This window comes from Chiloscyllium punctatum, chromosome 49 (genome assembly GCF_047496795.1).
Source record: "Chiloscyllium punctatum isolate Juve2018m chromosome 49, sChiPun1.3, whole genome shotgun sequence".
NCBI lineage: Eukaryota > Metazoa > Chordata > Chondrichthyes > Orectolobiformes > Hemiscylliidae > Chiloscyllium > Chiloscyllium punctatum.
This window is the reverse complement of record NC_092787.1, coordinates 9478370-9492373: the sequence shown is the minus strand read 5'-3', so window position 1 is coordinate 9492373 and position 14004 is coordinate 9478370. Positions and strand designations below refer to the sequence as shown.

At 37.6% G+C, this 14004-nt stretch overlaps 1 protein-coding gene across 4 annotated transcripts in view; it reads left to right on the top strand.

Annotated features, from left to right (window-relative positions):
- Window positions 1-14004, top strand: part of golga1 (golgin A1) — a 57045-nt gene that overhangs the window by 9570 nt on the left and 33471 nt on the right. For all 4 annotated transcript variants that reach the window (XM_072565821.1, XM_072565822.1, XM_072565823.1 and 1 more), the window contains 5 exons: window positions 6777-6851; window positions 7223-7320; window positions 11343-11375; window positions 12128-12256; window positions 12624-12793. In XM_072565821.1, coding sequence (XP_072421922.1) covers window positions 6777-6851; window positions 7223-7320; window positions 11343-11375; window positions 12128-12256; window positions 12624-12793 — 505 coding nt within the window. The remainder of the gene's footprint in view (window positions 1-6776; window positions 6852-7222; window positions 7321-11342; window positions 11376-12127; window positions 12257-12623; window positions 12794-14004) is intronic.

Sequence of the window (14004 nt, the reverse complement as noted above, 5' to 3'; positions counted from 1 at the left end):
TACAAGCAGCAGTGTCTTGAAAGAGCTGAAGTTTGAGTACAAAATGGGAGACTGGCCAAGAGAATAGTAGAATAGCTGAGTTTCAGTTAACAAAGATATGGATGAATCGTTAAATATTCTCCCTGTGAACTGTATTTAATTATCCTTGTATTTGGATGTGGGTGTCTTTCCATGATTGAAAATAACTAAAACTATTTACAGCTCATTGCAGCAATGACCAGTGACTGTAGAGGAAGAGGTTAAATTTGAGAGAGAGGTTGGAACCTATGCTCAGAATGAAAGTAAAGAGTTAACAAATAATTTTAAAATTGTACCATCCTGTCAGGATTTCGCATGGAGCAATAACAATGTATAAACAGAAATAATTCAGTAAGTCTGTTCAACTTGTCCCAATATTTGGATTATGTTTGATAAAACTTTTAATTTGTTCTAGCTTCCTTGGCTCAGTAACACCAAATCTTGAGTTTTGGCATTGCCTCAACAGCTTTTTCAGATAGCAAGTTCTAAATTTCCAGTAGTCTTTGTGTGAAGAGTATGTTACTCCAGAGTATGCCAGCTTTAATTCTAAGGCAGTGTCCAGAATTGAGTACAGTGCTTCAGATTGGATCTCATTAGATTGTTCAAATGTAACTTCTCCTCCACCCTTTGAATTCTGGCCATTTTGGGCTAAAGATCCATTAGCCTTTTCAGAAATTAGTTGTAACTTTTTACGAACGTTTACTTATTTCTATTTTATATTTGGATGCATATTGTAAATTTATTGAATTTTTCTGTTAAATGAGCATTGCTTGAAGTCAGGAATGCTGTTGACAAATCAATGAAGGATAAATAAATTGTCAAGCTATCCGGAAACTTCAGCTTTAAATACTGCATTATTAATACAATCTAGTCCAATCCATTTTTAACGTTAACGTGCTGTTTGAAGAGGGGATTGTGTTTTCCATTGCTCTGACATCTGTTAACATGCTGAGAAAACTCTGAACTGTTAATAGTTCATCTGATGGATGAGTGCAATGCTTATCTTGAATTAATATCTTCAAATTTAACTTGTCAATGTATTGAAGGAAAAATGTGTATCATGTTATCTAATTGTACTGATACGTTTTCTTAACCTACTGAAATATAGTAACATCTTTTTGCACAGAAAATAAAATTATCTTAACTTGAAAGTTAACTTTAAAGTGAGATACCTCAATATTAATCAAAGTACTTTACTTTGTGAAGTGTCTATAATAAAATTAACTTTCCAATGATTATTTGTTTGCTACTTTGGAGTATTTATGTCTTTGGACTTTTGCATTAACATGGTAACGTTTGGATTGTCATTAGGGAATGCAGGGGTGAGTTTTCAGCACATAGTTTGACTTTTCTTTCTATTTAGTTTGATATGTTTTCTTCATTACTGGCTTTTCACACTAATTTCTTGTAAGTTGGATGCTACAGTTTAATTTGTATACCACCTCAACTTGCCTTTTTGCAAATGTAATCTATATGCAGATTCAAAGAAGTTTGAAAGACCACATTAGTTTCTGCTTTATATCTTTATTAAACTCCCGCTTTTTGGGTTGTAAATCAAGCCTCCATAAAGAGTTGAGAGTATTTTTCCTTTGGATCTAACACCCTGACACTGAAGCAACTAGTAGATTTTTGTTCATTGAAACTGAAATAAAGTGATCTGTATTGACTCGGTAAGATTGTCTTGTCACAACAAGATTGCTGCAATAATGGTTTAACCATTGAAGTAGGACCAATGCTAAAATAAATAAGAATATATATGAAATCATCTCTACTGTGTTCTATCTTCAATTTAAGAAAATTTCACTTTTCTTTGTTTGTTATATTTAAAGAGATACTGTGGTACAGAATGTTTATGACAGTAATGTTAGGTGCAGTGCTAGTGCGCTGAGCTAGAAAAACAAGTTGCTAGATGAGAAAAGGTGACGTAAGATTGCATTGCAAGGCTCAAGCTCCCTTTATGGGGTAATTGAAGTGGGCAGGGAAATATTGTCAGCCCCTCAAGTCTGCCCTGCTGCTCTATAAGATCGTGACTGATCTGTTCCAGAACTCAACTTGTCTTTCGTGCCTGCTTCTCAGCCCTCACTTTGCTATTCCAAAAAAAATTATCTCCTTTCTCTTTGAAAACTTTGTGTTCCAGACATTCACTACCCTCTCAGAAGGAATTCCTTCATATATCAGTTTTAAATAAATAACCCCTATTCTGAATCTATGTCGAAAATGTGTTGCTGGAAAAGGGCTGATGCCCGAAACGTCGATTCTCCTGTTCCTTGGATGCTGCCTGACCTGCTGCTCTTTTCCAGCAACACATTTTCAGCTCTGATCTCCAGCATCTGCAGTCCTCACTTTCTCCTCTGAATCTATGTCCCCTAGTTTGAAGTTTCGTCAATAATGAAAACATCCTCTCAACATCCAACCTGTTAGGTCCCCTCAGAATGTTATATGTTTTCTAAAATGTAATGAATAAAGGCCTAACCTGAGTGGCCATTCTCGATATGTCAACTTATTCATCCCAGGAATCAGCCTAATGAATTTCTCTTGAACTGCCTGCTATGCCAACACATCCTTTCTTAAATATGGAGACCAAAACTTGACATAGATGTTGGCCTCACCAACATCCTGTATGATTGTAACAAGTCTAAGCTACTTTTAAACTCCAGCCCCGTTAGCAATAAAGGCCAAAATTCTGTGTGACGACTTAATCCTTTGTTGCACGTGCAAGTTTCATGCACAAGAATATCCAGATCTCTCTGTGCTGCACCTTTTTGAAGCTTCTCTCCATTTTAGTGCTAGTCTGCCTTTTGATTCTCCCTACAAAGGTGGCATGATCTTGCACTTTCCTGCATTATACGCCATCTGCTAAGTTTTCACCTGCTCATTAACCTACCTATAGTCTTCATCACAACATGCTTTCCCACCTGTTTTTACATCATCAACAAATTCCTCCAAAATTCCCTCCTCTAAGGCATTGATATAGATAGTAGTTAATTGGGGCCCTGGTACTAATGCTTGTAGCACTCTTCTAGTTACATCTTTCCAACCCAAAAAGAGACACATTAGTCTCGACTCTGTCTTGTGCGTGTTAGCCAATCCTCAGTTCATTGCCAACACATTATCCCCAACATTGTGAGCTCCTAGCTTGTACAGTAATTTATTATATGTCATCTTATCAATTGTGTTCTATAAATCCAATACACAACATCTACTGGTTCCCCTTTATCAACTCTGTTTGTTATATCATCAAAAGACTTTAGCAACTTTATCAAACATTTTTGTTTTCACACCCAAAAATATTCCCTGTTTGTTATTGTCCCCAGTTAACCTAGGAGTTTAATAATGGTATTTGTAAAAGGAAACTATTTACTGCAATTGTGATGGATCCCTGGAGTCTGCAGAAAATATTTAGAGCTGAACAAAAAATGGAAACCGACTAACAGGCAGCTGTTCTGGTATATGTGGTAAACCTCTATGTTTATTGCTATCATAAAGGACATATAAAAAGACAAAGAAATTAGAGAGTGCAGTCTAGCGTTGGCACTTGACTAGTTCAAACCATACAGAATGTGGGTTATTATCAGAATAATTGACACACATGAATTTGTTATCAGGTGTAGTTGTGTTTTATAATTTTCAGTGTTGATGTCTGTTGTCAAGTTGCAGTAGCCACTGATCATTATGGTAGTGAATGGTGGGCCACATGTAGTGTTGACATTTTCTCTTTTCATCAACTTGTGTCTCCTAAAGCTTTTGCTTCAAAGCTGCTTGCAAACGAGACCTATTGTTTGTGTGACTACTGGTTTCTTCACCAGGTAGAAAATATCCTTCAGTATGCAACAGTCTTCCATCCTGGAAACATGGTGAAGCCGAGCAGTTTGCCTCTGCTTGATGATTACCATTATATTTGGGAGCTTTGCTGTTGAGTGGATTGCTGCATTTATGGTTTAGTACTTTTTTGTTACGCATGATGGGCTACAACAGTATTTTAACTCCTGACAACCATGATCCCGGATTTATAACTTTAAATAAAAATGATGTCACAATTTTCATTTGTAGGTGTAATATATTTTTATTGCTTTTAATTATAATCTCCCTGTTCTGAAATTGGCAAAGACAAAAGGCCTATGTCATCAGCAGAGGAAAAGGACATAGGCAATCTCTAGTAAGGGAAGTATGTCTTCTGGTTTTCTAAGGATTCGGGAGATTTTATTTATGGAAGCACTGGTGGCAGAAGAATGATCAGAACAAGCCTTGTTGCTGGTGACTGATTTAAGAAACTCTTTGTAGGGTGAGGAAAGTGTAGGAAGACTATAATTTACTGTTCAGTGAAATGGGGATTGGGGACCCCATTGAAAAGTGGAGCAGCTGTGTATTTTGCTATAAGGGCCGCAATTCTGTAGAGATTGCGATATACTAAAAGGAGAATGTTCCACTCTGTAATTTAAAGTATAAGTTGTCTATAATCAGAAAATAGTGTTTTAGTCAACTCCACTCAGTAGTTTTATTTTAAATATGAGCACTTGAAACACTTGGAGGGGGGGGGAAAGGGTAACCAAAATAAGATGGGGAGATGCAGTGAAAGAAACACTGGGAAGAATAAATGATGACCTGATTAAAATTAAAAAAGAAAGAATTTATGTACTATCAAGAAGTATGTAGCATTAGATTGTTTTCCACTGATTGTCAAGATGACAATAAACAGGACACAATTCTAAAATAATCCAACATAGAGGCAAGATTAGAAAAACTTCTGTAGAGGCAATGATTAGAATGTGGAATTCTCTACTGAAAACCATTAGTGAATCCAAGTGCATAAATTATTTTTAAAAGCAATCTATGCGCATGTGACTGAAAGAAATATTAAGAGATGGGCAGCAAGGAGAGTGGGATTAGCTTGATGGTTCACATGGAGAAAACGATGGGCAAAATATTTTGGACAAACTTCCTGTTTCTGGGCTGTAATATTTAGTAACTTCAAATAAAATTGACATTACTATTTTCTTTTTCTGGGTAACTTGTACTTTAAACAACAGAGAGGAACATTTCACTTTTTTGTGTTTATCGCTTCTCCAAAGAAATACAGGCTGTTGCAGCAAAAGACTACAGTTGCCCCTTGCTTTCTGTGGGATCAAGTATCCCCATATTACCAAGTCATAATCTAGTCTCCAAGCACTTTCCTCAATTGTTGGAAAGTTTCTTTCATTTAACAACAGTAGTAAAGCCTGTTCTGATTGTTATTTGTCCTGGCCATGCCAGAACAAACCCCTCAGAATCTTTAGAAGACTGCAGAGAACATTTCCCATCTGCATCAGCTGTGGTAGCTAGGAAAGTTAAGCAACTTTTCCATCTGACCAGACAAAACTCATGTCAGTGTGTGATATTCCAGATTTGTAGGGAAACCTGATCACAAAATGACTACCTCTGCTCTCTTTGTCCATGGTAACATGAATGCATTAACTTTGTAAGTAAAAATGTTAATTTTACCATTCCTTGATTTCAAATCCTTTTCATCTTTGATGTAAATAGATAATTTATAACACATGTTTACACTCCTGCAACTTTCAACACCATTTTAGGAGATTTAGGATCTACTCATGTTATACTTGGAATACTGCCATTGTCTCAAATGATAAATATCTTAGCAGCACCTTTTTAGTAAAACAATCTAAATCATCTTTTCATCTCCAGTATTGAAACCATACAGCCCATGGACTTCAGTACAGGTCTCATGACCAGCTTCAGTTATTCTAAATTTAAAGCTACAGTCCTAAAAGATTCAGTCCTAAAAATGTCCTCTTGTAAACCTTCTATTCGGAAAAAAGCCTGTAGTGGGAAATTTTGGCAACACCCCATTGTATACGTTCTGTTGTTAAATTTATGTTACATTGTTTGTATTGGTTGAGATGGTAACAATCTTATCATTATTTATTTTGTAACCCTGAATAGTCTTGCAGACTCTCAAGTCATTCCTTAACCTCATCTCGACATGCATGAGGAAACTACCAATGTTTAATTACTGAATTGCATGAAAAACCTTAATCAGTTGGATGAGTTGAATGAATTGAATTGAATTATATGTATTCAAACCCACTGTAATACTTGTTTGTTTTTGTTGTGTTGCAGAGTGCATGGAATATAGTAATTAAGTTTGACATTGTATTAAGGCAAAACTGCTAATGTTCATTCTATCTGACTTAATTTAACAAATGAATTTGGTTTTATACTTTTGGCTTTATGAAGATACCTTTCTTACAAATACAATTGAATTCAATGTTTCTCTAATAGATTCAGTGATGTGGTTGGTTAGATATTGTTTGTTGGTTTTAAACTGTTCAAGGCTTTGAGAAATCGCTTGTGAGATTTGGTGAGTGAACAACAAATTAAAATCGTTTTCCAAAAGCCTAATTTATAAGTTCATATGACACGAACTTGGTTGAAACGACTGAAACTGTTACATGTCCGTTACTATTAGTGTTTCTTCCAGGTGTTCAGAAAGATGCTTTGGTTCAATTCAGTGTTTAATCTGTACATGCTACAGTATGTATTCAACATTACTTTTGCTATTATTCTTTATTTGTAAAGTAGGTTTTTCTTTTTGCCATTAACATGTTAAGGGAATGTCATCAACACATGTTCTCCTTAACAATAATGATTTTCTGTCAGGGAAAATCATTTACTTCCTTCACTCATGATTATTCCTCTGTTTTGTTTTCTTTTTGCCTGTTTTGAACTCCTGACCTGCGTCCCCTCTCCCCTAACACAAGATTATGCTGAGCAGCTGCGAAATTTGCAGAAGACAAAAGAGAAGCTTGAGATTGCATTAGAAAAACATCAGGATTGTACGTATTTTGATTTTTATTGTTTTTATTGAGAGATTGAATTCATTGAGTTTTTGGGATGGTAATCTATTTCTTTCATTAATAACATAAATAATTAAAGTCAAAAATTTTACTGAATTACTTTGTCTTTGAAGACATCAGTAGCAAACATAGACAACAATATGATTCCATTGTTAAAAATTATGGAAGAACATTTCCAAAAGTCTTTTTTTTAAAAAAAGAACCAATGTTATTAATTTTAGAGTAGAAAATAGTACCTAGTGTCGGTTTTTAAAAGTTCACTTAACAGGACAATACAATTAGATAGTTAGTGAAATTTCATTTACCATAAGATAATAGTATGTAATATTTTTATTCCAAATTTTAATCAGCCTCAATGAGGAAACTTCAAGAACAGAATGAGGCATATCAAGCCAACAGAGCAAAAATGGCAGAAGGAATGGCACAAGCCTTGGAAAAGAAGGATCAGGTAACCTGAATGAAGTTGCAGAATGAAGTTAACATTAGACTATAATATTTCTGATGCAGGTTCACTGGACTCAAAGCATTAGCTCTATTTTTCCCTCGACACATGCTGCCAGTTTCTCCAGCCCTTCCTAGTTTTGTGTCAGATTTCCATCATCCTCAATTCTTTGTTTCATAACAGATTTGAATGTTTTGGATTGAAGTAGCCATGCAACATTACATGTATGATTACTGATTATTGCAGGCTTCAAAGTCATTCTAGAACTCCTTGCAAATTCCTAAAGAGCTACAAAATATTTTTTAAAATGCATCGTTATAATCTTCTGAGAACACCACATTCTGCAGGTCATTGCTCTGAGCTTTGCAGTAAGAAAGAGGAAAAGCGCTGTTTAACATGCATTCTAAACTTGTTTTGTTTCCCATGCCTCCATGAAAAAACTCCTTTATTTTAGCGGTTTAAACTTACAACCTATTTGGACCTTACTAGTTAATAGTTTTAGATGTAAGAGAAAGTGAGGACGGCAGATGCTGGAGAGTCAGAGTCAAAAAGTGTGGTGCAGGAAAGGCACAGCATGTTAGGCAGCATCCGAAGACCGGAAGAGTTGACATTTCAGGCATAAGCCTGAGTTTCAGAACACAGCGTCCTTACCATCATCCCTGTCTGACAACTTAATGTATGTCAAATTTACAAGTAAAGGGGCAGTTGGAAGGTGGAGGCCTTCAAAAGTGAGATAGTGAGAGTCCAGAAGCACGGTGTTCCGATTCGTGTGTAGGGAATTTGGATGACTAGAGAGATTGAGGCTCTGGTCAAAAAACAGTAGGTATATGGGCAGGTATAGATAGCTGGGATTGAGTGAATCCCTCGAGGAGTATAAGGGCAGTAGGAGTATACTTGAACGGAAACTCAGGAGGTCAACAAACAGGGTTAAGGAGAACCAGAAGAGATTCTACAAATACATTAAGGGTAAAAAAGTAACTAGAGAGAGAATAGGGCCCTTAAAAAATCAACAAGGCTGTTGTCTGTTTTGACTTCAGCAAAGCGTTCAATAAGGTTTTGCATGGTAGACTGTTTACCAAGATTATATTACATGGAATCCAGGAAGGACTAGCTATTTGGATACAAAATTGGGTAGAAGGCAGTAGACAGAGGGTGTTGGTGGAGAGTTGTTTTTCAGACTGGAGGCCTGTGATCAGTGGTGTGCCACATGTCAGTGCAGATCCACTGCTTTTTGTCATTTATATAGCTGATTTGGATGTGAATATAGGAGGAGTGGTTAGTAAGTTTACAGATGATACCAAAATTGGTAGTGTAGTGGACAGTGAAGTTGGTTAGCTTAGTGTACAAAGGGACCTTTATCAGATGGGCCGATGGGCTGAGGAGTGGCAGATGGAGTTTAATTTAGATAAATATGAGATGTTTCAAATCAGGGCAAGACTTAAAGACACTTAAAGACTTATACACTGTGGTGTGTTACTGACCAAAGAGACTTTGGGGTGCAGGTTCACAGTTCCTTGACGTGGAGTCACTGGTAGACAGGGTGGTGAAGGAGGATTTTGCTACATTTGCCTTTACTGGTCAGTGCATTGTGTTGGGTTGGGTTGTCATGTTGGGGCTGTACAGGACATTGGTTACACCACTTTTGGAATACTGCGTTTAGTTCTGTTCACCCTCTTGTAGGAAAGATGTTGTTAAACTCAACAGGATGCCAAAAAGATTTACGAGGATGTTGCTGGGGTTGGACTGATTTGGAGATGCCAGTGTTGGACCTGGGTGTACAAAGTTAAAAATCACACAACAACAGATTATAGTCTATAAGGTTTAATTGGGAGCACTAGCTTTTGGACCGCTGCTCTTTCATCAGGCATTGGAGTGTTTGAGCTATAGAGGAAGACTGAATAGGCTGAGGTATTTTCTCCAGAGTGTTGGAGGTTGAGGGGCGAAGTTAAAAAGTCTTAAAATTGATAAATCTCCTGGCCCCGATGGGATACACCCTAGAGTTCTGAGAGAGGTTGCTGAGGAAATAGCAGAGGCATTGGTTGAGATCTTTCAAGAGTCACTGGAGTCAGGAAAGGTCCCGGATGATTGGAAGATGGCTGTAGTAACCCCCTTGTTCAAGAAAGGATCAAGGCAAAAGATGGAAAATTATAGGCCAATCAGCTTAACCTCGGTTGTTGGTAAAATTCTAGAATCCATCATTAAGGATGAGGTTTCTAAATTCTTGGAAGAGCAGAGTCTGATTAGAACAAGTCAACATGGATTTAGTAAAGGGAGGTCATGCCTGACAAACCTGTTGGAATTTTTTGAAGAGGTAACAAGTAGGTTAGACCAGGGAAACCCAGTGGATGTGGTCTATCTAGACTTTCAAAAGGCCTTTGATAAGGTGCCACGCGGGAGGCTGCTGAGCAAGGTGAGGGCCCATGGTGTTCGAGGTGAGCTGCTGGGATGGATTGAGGATTGGCTGTCTAACAGAAGGCAGAGAGTTGGGATAAAAGGTTCTTTTTCAGAATGGCAGCCGGTGACGAGCGGTGTCCCGCAGGGTTCGGTGCTGGGGCCACAGCTGTTCGCATTATATATTAATGATTTGGATGAGGGAACCGGGGGCATTCTAGCGAAGTTTGCTGATGATACGAAGTTAGGTGGACAGGCAGGTAGTACTGAGGAAATGGGGAGGCTACAGAAGGATCTAGACAGGTTGGGAGAGTGGTCCAGGAAATGGCTGATGGAATTTAACGTGAGCAAGTGCGAGGTCTTGCACTTTGGCAAAAAGAATAAAAGCATGGACTACTTTCTAAATGGTGAGAAAATTAATAAAGCCAAAGCACAAAGGGATCTGGGAGTGCTAGTCGAGGATTCTCTAAAGGTAAACATGCAGGTTGAGTCTGTGATTAAGAAAGCGAATGCAATGTTGTCTCTTATCTCAAGAGGGTTGGAATATAAAAGCAGAGATGTACTACTAAGACTTTATAAAGCTCTGGTTAGGCCCCATTTGGAGTACTGTGTCTAGTTTTGGTCCCCACACCTCAGGAAGGACATACTGGCACTGGAACGTGTCCAGCGGAGATTCACACGGATGATCCCTGGAATGACAGGTCTAGCATATGAGGAACGGCTGAGGATACTGGGATTGTATTCGTTGGAGTTTAGAAGATTAAGGGGAGATCTAATAGAGACGTACAAAATAATACATGGCTTTGAAAAGGTGGATGCTAGGAAATTGTTTCTGTTAGGCGAGGAGACTAGGACCCATGGACACAGCCTTAGAATTAGAGGGGGTCATTTCAGAACAGAAATGCGGAGACATTTCTTCAGCCAGAGAGTGGTGGGCCTGTGGAATTCATTGCCACGAAGTGCAGTGGAAGCCGGGACGCTAAATGTCTTCAAGGCCGAGATTGATAGGTTCTTGTTGTCTAGAGGAATTAAGGGCTACGGGGAGAACGCTGGTAAGTGGAGCTGAAATGCGCATCAGCCATGATTGAATGGCGGAGTGGACTCGATGGGCCGAATGGCCTTACTTCCACTCCTATGTCTTATGGGCTTTTAGAGATTTATAAAATCATGAAGGAATAAGATGAATAGTCAAGGTGTTTTCCTCAGGATAGGGAAATCCAAAACTAGAGGACTTAGTTTTAAAGTGAGAGGGGAAAGGTATAAAAGGAACCTGAGGGGCAATATTTCACACACAGGTTGGTGCACGTATGGAATGAGCTGCCAGAGGAAGTGGTGGTACAGTTACAACATTTAAAAGGCATCTTGATGGGTACTTGAATAGGAAGGGTTTAGAAGGGATATGAACCAAATGCTGGCAAATGGTACTAGATTAATTTAGGAGATCTGCTTGGCCCAGACATGTTGGTCTGTTTCCATGCTGTACAACTGAGTCTAAATGAATCAACCAAAAGATGTGCTTTATGGACTCCATAAATGCTGTGTTAATTTATGTGCATTGATTTTGCGTCTGTACCTTTTTGAAAATGTTTCTGCAATTCTAGTTTTGAAAGAAAATTAATTATCATTTTTATTTTCAGGACTGGATGCTGAAAGTTTCCATTCTTGAAAAGGTATTGCATTTTCATAGCCTTTAAGTATTGTCTATTATTATACTATTCACTGGCTAAAGAGAATTAAGAAATATGATATTTAAGCTTTTGATTTTCTGATTATACAATACAGACCAGATGTCCTATGTGCTGGAAGTACTCATCCAGAATGGTATTAAGTCATTTGTGATTTTCTGACACCCATTTTGTATGCAATGAGATCCTTCAAACAGTGGTTAGCTAAATGATGGTTAATTTGTTTGATCATATTGGATGAGGTGCAACTGATGACATGACAAAGCATTGCAGCTCCAAGTGACAGAACACTCTGGTTGAAAGACTCCTAGATTCCACCCATGTAACAGTATCTTCTCCCTTCATCAATGTTAGCAGGAAAGAATTCCACTTGTTTCTTGCTCACCTTGTCTACAAGGAACTGTATTATGTTTGCTTGCTTTCCTCATAGCTGCTATAATGCGTCATTAAGGTAGTCAACTATTACCAACATTTTCATTATCACCGTTATTATGTATGTGACTACCAGGGTGGTACTTTGTGCACTAGCTGAGGTTATCAAGAAGGTCCAACCTTCTCAAGCTCTCCCTTCACCTGAGATATGGTGACTCTCCGATAAACCACTACCAGTCATCTCCCTCTAGTGAGAGAGTGCATCCATGCACACATAAAATAATTTTCAGAATTGCTTAATGACATTGATTTTTGAAATTATAGATTTTAATAGCCTTTTCTTTCTCTTTTATTAACTTATGTAGGAGAACGCAATGCTTGAGAATCAGCTGAAGCAAATGAAGGATCACAGTTTAAATCTGTTCCAGAAACGAGATGAGCAGGATGAACTGGATGGATTTCAGCAGCAGGAACTTGCCAAAGTCAAACATATGGTATAAGAAACAGAACATGAGTATTCTCACAATTCTCCATCATTTAGAAAGCCTCATTGCTTTGTATAGTTTCTAGCAAAGATAAATTTTCTTCTGACGGAATTTGGAATGAGTTAATTTTTAATCACCTAATGTACCTGATATAATGTTACATTGCTCAGAACCCTTATTAATGAGGTTAGTGATGTAACCCTTAGGCCACTGGCAAGCAATTTCTTGTTGCCCTGTAACTTAGTTTTGTTTGCACTTAAATTACTTGGCTTGTTAGGATTAAAGGTGTCATGTTTAAACTTAAACCTATGTTAAAACATTTTAATTCTGATCTAAAACTGATCAATAAAGAATCATTCTTTTATTTGCTTGACAGCTCTTGAGGAAAGAAGAACTGTTGCGCAATATTGAAAAGGAACTTGAAGAGCAGAAAATAGAACTCAATCAAACCAAAGAAGAGCTGAAGCTCTCCAATGAGAAACTCCTAAATCAAGACAAAATGCTGGAGCAGCTGCAGGCACTAAATGCAGATATTAGCAAAGAAAGGTACAAAATGTTTAGAAAAAAATGTCAGAGTTCTGAATCTTTTTTTCCCCCATCTTTACAATTTTGTGTTAATTCAAAATTAACAGATATTTCTGGCCATGCAGTGGTTCTATTCATTGCCATGGAATCATTCACAGCCCCTTTGGTTTAGAGGTGGATACAGGAGTTACAGATTTTTTAAAAATGCCTGAATGCAACACTCCTCAGTACTGTGAGCTTGGATTATGCCTTGAAAATTTTAGTTTTGTTGTACCAACAAGGTTCAGTGTAGGAAATGTGGACATTCAGCTGAAAAGTACATTTACATTGTAATATATTCATGTTTGTGGTTTCTTTTATTGCAAGTAAAGTGATCATTTTATAACTGCTATGCCGTGTGAACGTGGGAGCAGAAATTAACCGTTCACTCCATCAACTCTGCTCTGCCATTCACTTAGTTCATGGCTGATCATTTACCTCTGTCACTTTCCCATACCATCAACATATCATTTGATCTCTGTCAATGTCTTCAAAAATCTATCAATTTCTGTCCTGAACATGTCAATGCTTTCATGGTCCTTTAGGGTAGAGAATTTTAGAAATTCACCAACTCTGAGTAGAGGAAGTCTTCTTCATCTTGGTCTTAAATAACTTACCCTTACTCTGAGACTGGCTGTCAATCTTGCCAAAGTGAACATCCTGTTTACATTCGTCCTGTAAGAATTTGAAGTTTCAATGAGATCACCTCTCATTGTTCAAAACTCTAGAAAAATACAGGCTAAGTTTCCTCAATGTCTGCTCTTAATACCGTCCTGCCATCCCAAGGATAAATCTGTTGAACTTCTGTTATTTGTGCCCAATTAACATATCTTTTATAATAGATTGTAACACTTTCCTGACCACTGACATGAAACTAAGAGATAAGTTGTTCTCCATTTTCTCTCTCCTTTCCTTTTCAAGTAGTCTGGTTAGATTTGCTACCTTCCAGTCTTATAGGAACCTTTCCAGAATCTGTAGAAGTTTGAAAGATATTCACCACCCATTATCTCCACAACCTTCTCCCTCAACACTCTGGGATATGGATCATCTGGGCCAGGGGATTTATCAAATTTTAATCCAATTAACTTTTTAAGTGATGAGCTCTTTATTAGTGCTAATGTCTTCAATTTCTCATTCTCTCCTGTACCTTGGTTTCATGGTATTTGAGGAATTTTTCTGCTCTTCCTCCTTGA